This window comes from Procambarus clarkii, unplaced genomic scaffold, assembly GCF_040958095.1.
Source record: "Procambarus clarkii isolate CNS0578487 unplaced genomic scaffold, FALCON_Pclarkii_2.0 HiC_scaffold_347, whole genome shotgun sequence".
Taxonomy (NCBI): Eukaryota; Metazoa; Arthropoda; class Malacostraca; order Decapoda; family Cambaridae; genus Procambarus; species Procambarus clarkii.
In genome coordinates, this window is record NW_027189380.1 from 221,154 (window position 1) to 228,174 (window position 7,021).

Sequence of the window (7,021 nt, forward strand, 5' to 3'; positions counted from 1 at the left end):
GATGACGCAATGCTGCGTCATGCCCGGACTAAAGTGTTAAGGTTTGCCTCATACGTCCTGGAGTGGGAGAGCTGATAGACACAACCGCCTCTATTTGCACAAGTCTTTGGTTCAGTCTAAACTTTATTACGGCTGCCCTGCATATTCCTCAGCCTCTCCCATGCACCACTGATCATTATACTATACGGTATGTGCTTGTACTCTTTCCTTATTGTGGGGAGGAGGGGGGGGGGGGACACCCTGTGCAAATGCTAATTTTGGGATGCATAAGGCACTGTACTTCATGTATTTAACCAGTACATGAAGTACAGTCCTTGTAGGCTAATCAAAAACACTAGGAGATATGAAGTTGAACCTGGCAGGGCATTTTCAAATGAAACAAAATCCCACCTTGAACTAATTGTGATCACCCCACATAATTAGATGGAATGAAGCTCTTCTGAATCAATATAAAAAATATTAGCATCACTGACAAACAGCCTCGGTACATTATACAGTAATGACAAATTATACACTGTTCATCGACATCAAAGCACTGTAGGTTACAATTAAATTATATGGCACTAAAACTTATTCTTTCATAAATATTTAGGGCAACGTCTTTTAAACATGAGAAACGTAAGTATTATATATATATATATATATATATATATATATATATATATATATATATATATATATATATATATATATATATATATATATATATATATATATATATAGACTAGAAATAAAAATGAATTTTGGAGAAGTGATTTTTTATTTACCTCCAACAGTGAAGCGTAATGTACGAAAGATTGAGAAAATTCGTGTTAGAATTATTAATCTTACTTTTTCGGTCATATTTAATAATATATGTCTACAGGAAAGACTGCTACCAAAATATACTAATATATATATATACTGTACCTCCGCTCCTGCAGTACTAATGCTGCTGCTTCATGGTCCCCCTTCCCTTCGCAGCCCTCTGATGCCTGGCCATTATCTGGCATCTCTCCAGCAGCTCGGAACAGCATTTCTTCCAAGCTTCCAATCCCGTCTAATACTGACCCAGACATTGTCTGTTCAAGATTAAAAATGTTAATTATATATGTAAATTGTCAAATAAAATATTGCCTATTTTATGATAGATAGTATATTACTCTATGGAAAACATACAGTACAGAAAAATAAAATTTGAGCTTTAACAATCTATTTCGTGAACCTGCCGACTTGAATCCTGGTGTCAGAATCCATATTGTACCGTATTTATCTTTAGCAGATGAACAGCTGTGCATGGCTCAATAGAGGCTCTGTTGATCCATTTCAATCATCTGGAGTACATATTTGCACTTCACCAACGCACCAAAGCTATTTCATTACAAATAGTGAATAGAAATATATATGTATTTTTGTCAATTTAAAAAACAATTAAGTGTGTCCAAAACCTGTGGGAAATACGATGCAGCATATAATTCCTGTCAATGGGAACAGGAAGCTTGAACATAGGTTTATTGCAGTCCTTCCTAAACCATCTACTGACAGGCCTTACTAGGATGCAACTTGCAACAGTTTTCTAGCTTCCAGAGAAATTTGTTGTGCTTTCCACATGTTTCATATATCTGTACTTTATCAAACTATCCAAGCTATTTCATAGATTACAACAAAATAAAAAAAAACAGGACGAGGCTGGGGAACATGCATCCGACCCGGCTGTTGGCATTAGAGGTCCCACCTTGACTAACAGTAGGTGAAGCCCTGGCCCGACCAAAGTGCTGTGAAAGGAGAGATCGATCTCCTGTACACACAAGTCAGACGTAGGACGGCAACCTACAGCTGTAGCCAACAAAAACCAAGAAACACTTCCAAGAAAGTTAAATTAGGGGGCATTATTAGGCATATGCTTGAGTATTTATACATTTTTGTTTTGTTTTGCACTTTTACACAGATCCAAGGAGATGATGTCTTCCGACTCTTGTTGACAAGTTTAAAACCTTCCCTACCTATATTCCTCTTAAGCCTTATCCTACTAGTTTTCTCTGAATCAATCAGTGCACAATCAGATCCTTAATTATCCTGGAAAAAAAGTCAGTAGTTGGCCTACAGTTAGAATTTGATAGGCCAAAGTATAAGTTTCTCGTCCCCAACACCAGGTACTCATTCAGTTTTGCCGACAAGCTTTCCACCCTCTAAGAAATAATAAAATGACAAATTAGACACAAACTGTTAATAACACTAAAGATTATACAATAATTTCATTATTATTGCACAGAGTAGATTCAGTGTTATGAATCTACTCGATTCATAACTATGACCCTCAACATATCAGATTAGTTATCCATAATGAATAATACCTTCTCTGGCGATGAACCGCACCACTGGACACCTGTTTATGGTGACGTCAGCTGGCAGTATTCTCAGCAAAAGCTTGCCAATACCGAGGGAAACTCCGTCCTAATACCGCCAGCTCCGTGTCGCCAGTGAATCAGCTGTGTTTACATTATCAGCGGCCGCTGTCCGAATGCGCGATGTGACCTCGACTTCAATACAGTCTAAACTGCCTAACCCACATGTTCGTACGCGCGTTGCAACCCTGACTTCAGTACAGTTTACACTGCGAGACCCATATTCCATATATACATTCAAATTCAAATTTTTATTCAGGTAAAAGTACATACATAGAAGATGAGTTACACAGATAATGTTGGATTTATAGATAGAGCTAACATGACTAACTTTCCTGTGAAATGGGGATATTAAATATACTATTAGCTAGGCAATTTCTAATGCTGACCCACTTATTACACTGTGAATATTGAATTAAACAAAGTCCCCTAATGGCTGACTGCTAACAAACCTATCCTCAATATTGACAAAACATTTTACATATTGTTTGGTAACATTAAGTTGTAACGTTCGATTATGTTACGTTGTTGGGTTGATTAGATACACAGTGTTTAGTGAGTTTTGTAACGGTTCTATTGTTACGTAAAGTATGGTGACAAATAAACACAGACACTAAATATATATTTGGTCGAATATACAGAAGTACACAGGTGATACTTTGGTGTGAGTTGAGCGCACTGAGCGTCGGTACAGTATCTCGCAAGTGTCTGCTCTAGACCACACTTGAAAGTAGACTCTGGTTAATGTTTGCTATTCTGCTGCTTATATGCTCGGGCAACACCTCACCGTGTTGCCCGGGCAACGCCTCACCTCATTCATCTCCAAAGGTTGTCAGGAATATTAACAAAGCATTTGGAGCAAGTATATTATTGGGATAATCTACTCGCTACAGAACTCCCCCTCCCAGGGGATGAAAGGAAAAATACTCGATCAAGGAACTTAGCTGGTCGGTGAATTGTACGCCCTGCTCGCGTTACATAACCATCAAAGTTAACTTCCTCCTCTTCGCTGATGTCATCTAACTGGGGTCGCACAGGATCGTCCGTCGTCGTAGGATCAGGTTGTGGTGCGGCTGGTAACTGGGGTTGTAGGGTGGGAGGTCGTACAGGATCGTCCGTTGTCGTAGGTGGCGGTGCTGCTGGTAACTGTGGTCGAAAAGTGAACTGCGTAGTCGGCGGATGTGTCTCTGGATTTAGCAGTGTCGCAGACGTTTGAGACGAAGCCTGGAGCAGAGCAGAGAGCTGAGTGAGGCCGGAGTCGTGGAGCTCTATGTGGGAGAGCGTGGCGGCTCGATTGAGAATTGTGAGTGTCTGAACTCGGGGAGCGAGAGCGTGGCGGCTCGATGCGGTCGTAGTCTGCTGTCTGCTCTGTGTCGAAGCTGTAGCGTCTTGGGTTGATTAGGACTGTACACGCCGAGTACTACATTGTTGACTGTGGAAATTGTAGTCTGGTACCAAAAGATGTAGGCAGTGTGTGGACAAGCTCGGTGTAGCAGGAGAGAAGAATGTGCATAATTGTTGCGTCCTTGGGTCGCTGGTGGAGCATTTAGATCCGGGGCGGATGGGCTCGGGCACCAGGACATTAGGAGGTAATGTAGGCACGTAGTTAGGACAACGAGGTAATCACATCTAGAGCTGAATTGTCCTGAAGGCGACGAAGTGTCGGAAACGCAAGCAGTAAGTCCTGTACTGCGCAAAGGGCTTGAGTCGGCCGAGTATCAAAATGCAGTGAACGTGTAGATGAATCTGATGACAGAGCAGCTGTCGTGGGCGTAGGACAAGCAGTGCCCTGGCAGCGACGGAGACAAGCTGTAGATCCAACATGATGTAATCATTGATGAGGCTGTCAGATGAGTGAGTAACGATCGTGGAGCAGCAAGCCGTAGTAGATGAAAATGCAGAAATGGACGCGATGAAAATCATAGCTGTGGCGAGGGTGTTGGCAGTGTTCCATCACAGCAAACAGTAGCAGTAGAGGTCCAGTGAGAGTCCATGTTGTAGTCCATCGTGGCTGGGTATCGTCGAAACTCTCTGGGGTCACCAATGTAACGGTTCTATTGTTACGCAAAGTATGGTGACAAATAAACACAGACACTAAGATACTATATATATATTTGGTCGAATATACAGAAGTACACAGGTGATACTTTGGTGTGAGTTGAGCGCACTGAGCGTCGGTACAGTATCTCGCAAGTGTCTGCTCTAGACAACACTTGAAAGTAGACTCTGGTTAATGTTTGATGATGATGATGAAGATTAAGCCACCCAAAAGGTGGCACAGGCATGAATAGCTCGTAAGTGGTGGCCCTTTTGAGCCATCACCAGTATCAATAGATGATACTGGAGATCTGTGGAGGTGCGACTGCACCCAGCGTGACGGGAGATGTCTCCCGTGTTTTAAACAGATGATGAAGAAGATGAAGATGAAGCCACCCAAAAGATGGCACGGGCATGAATAGCTCGTAAGTGGTGGCCCTTTCGAGCCATCACCAGTATCAATAGATGATACTGGAGATCTGTGGAGGTGCGACTGCACCCAGCGTGACGGGAGATGTCTCCCGTGTTTTAAACAGATGATGAAGAAGATGAAGATGAAGCCACCCAAAAGATGGCACGGGCATGAATAGCTCGTAAGTGGTGGCCCTTTCGAGCCATCACCAGTATCAATAGATGATACTGGAGATCTGTGGAGGTGCAAGTGCACTCTGCGTGACGGGAGATGTCTCCCATGAATGTGTCCAAGATGACGATTAAACCATCGAAAAGGTGGCACGGGCATGAATAGCCCGTAAGTGGTGGCCCTTTTGAGCCATTACCAGTATCAATAGATGATATTGGAGATCTGTGGAGGTGCGACTGCACCCTGCGTGACGGGAGATGCCTCCTGTGTGGGTTAATGTTTGCTATTCTGCTGCTTATATGCTCGGGCAACGCCTCACCTCATTCATCTCCAAAGGTTGTCAGGAATATTAACAAAGCATTTGGAGCAAGTATATTATTGGGATAATCTAGTCGCTACAGTTTCATATTTATTTAGTATTCCTGGATACAGCAGTGTCGTAGACGTTGTGACGAAGCCTGGAGCAGAGCAGAGAGCTGAGTGTGGCCGGAGTCGCGGAGCTCTATGTGGGAGAGCGTGGTGGCTGGATGTGGTCCTAGTCTGCTGCCTGCTGTGTCGAAGCTGTAGCGTCTTGAGTCGATTAATTAGAACTGACTACACCGAGTGCTACATTCTTGACTGGAGATTGTACTGGTTTGCTATTCTCAAATCGCTGGCTTATATACGGTGACTGATTGATAAAGATTAAGCCACCCAAGAGGTGGCACGGGCATGAATAGTCCGTAAAACGGTGACTACACCTCACAGTAAGATAGGCGGGTGGAAAACCCGTTACCTGTAAATAGGGATAGGATTATTGCTTGTGTAATTAGTTATGCCATTAAGATGTTGAGATAATGGAGCGAGTATAAGATTTATTCGCTACATGAAGTCCTTCCACGCAGGTTAACTGCCAACGCTGTATTAAGGTATGTTCAAAACGACTCTATAGCTGGAAATGACCGACAAATTGTACTAGACCATTGGAGGCAAATGTGTGACACTGGTAATAAACTAAGAAATGTTACTGGACTTATATCGTAGTGCAATAGATAATATATATTAAGTGAACTAATAATATCAATATATAATGCTGACTTTAAATGCACAAATAACTAAGTTATCCGTCCTTAGCTGGAACATTGCATCCCTCAAAGAAAGGTTCTCAGATTTACATCACAAAGTAACAACTGAACACATCGATATTGTATGTCTCCAGGAGTGCAGGGTTCCCGCAAGATCCTCACCCCCGAAATTGCCCTCATTTGTTTCTTACAACCTCAGATCCAGTAACTCTTGCATTCTATACATCAAACAATCCCTACCCCATCAACTTCTGCCAGAAAAACAAACTGCCGGTCAACAGTATCATGGAGTGAGGATCTATGTGGGCAACTCTGTCCTCAATGTATTTAATCTATATGCTCCAGCAGGAAAGTTAAATTATATTGATCTTCCGGCCTGCGCTCAAGCAGAGCCAACCATCATTCTTGGTGACTACAATGTCAAGGACATTGGTGGCTCTCGCTTCAGTAACGGTAACGGGAATCAACTGCTGTCGCTACTAAATAGTCACCAAGATGTGCAGATTGTGGGTGACCTTGAACCCACGCATATTTGTGGAGGCATTCTAGACCTCTGTGTTGGTTTCAACGTCTCTCACGTCTGGTGCACATCATCTATTGTAACAGATTTGTTGTCAGATCATCACCCTAGATTGACTACTCTATGTATAGGAAATACCATCCTGCCCGGTGGGACTTTTAAACGCAAACGGCTCAGTGTTCCTCCTGCTCGACGTGAAGACTTTGTTGGTCATGTGTCAGAGTGGTACAGCACTTATGATCCCTCCACAGTCCAGACATTTAACGACGGTCTAGTACAGAACATTCAGATGTTCGCTGACCCTTTAGGTCGGCCCTCCACACCATCCAATAGTCGCAACGATATGAAAGGTAATAAACGCCATGCCTATTACAATGACCCCAAACTGCGTACTTTGAAACGCACTGCCAGACGAGTTGGACTTGCATATAGG

General features: G+C 42.8%; 1 protein-coding gene across 2 annotated transcripts in view; it reads right to left on the reverse strand.

Moving 5' to 3' along the window:
* The window catches only part of LOC138361402 (DNA-binding protein Ets97D-like), a 196,506-nt gene extending 194,003 nt beyond the window's left edge, over positions 1–2,503 (reverse strand). The window contains exons 1-2 of one of the 2 annotated variants that reach the window (XM_069320741.1): positions 2,334–2,503; positions 910–1,061 (exon numbers count right to left, since the gene is read on the reverse strand). In XM_069320741.1, coding sequence (XP_069176842.1) covers positions 910–1,058 — 149 coding nt within the window. In that variant the 5' untranslated portion in view covers positions 1,059–1,061; positions 2,334–2,503. The remainder of the gene's footprint in view (positions 1–909; positions 1,062–2,333) is intronic. The other variant, XM_069320740.1, reaches the window with a different exon arrangement.
* Positions 2,504–7,021: the final 4,518 nt, after the last annotated feature.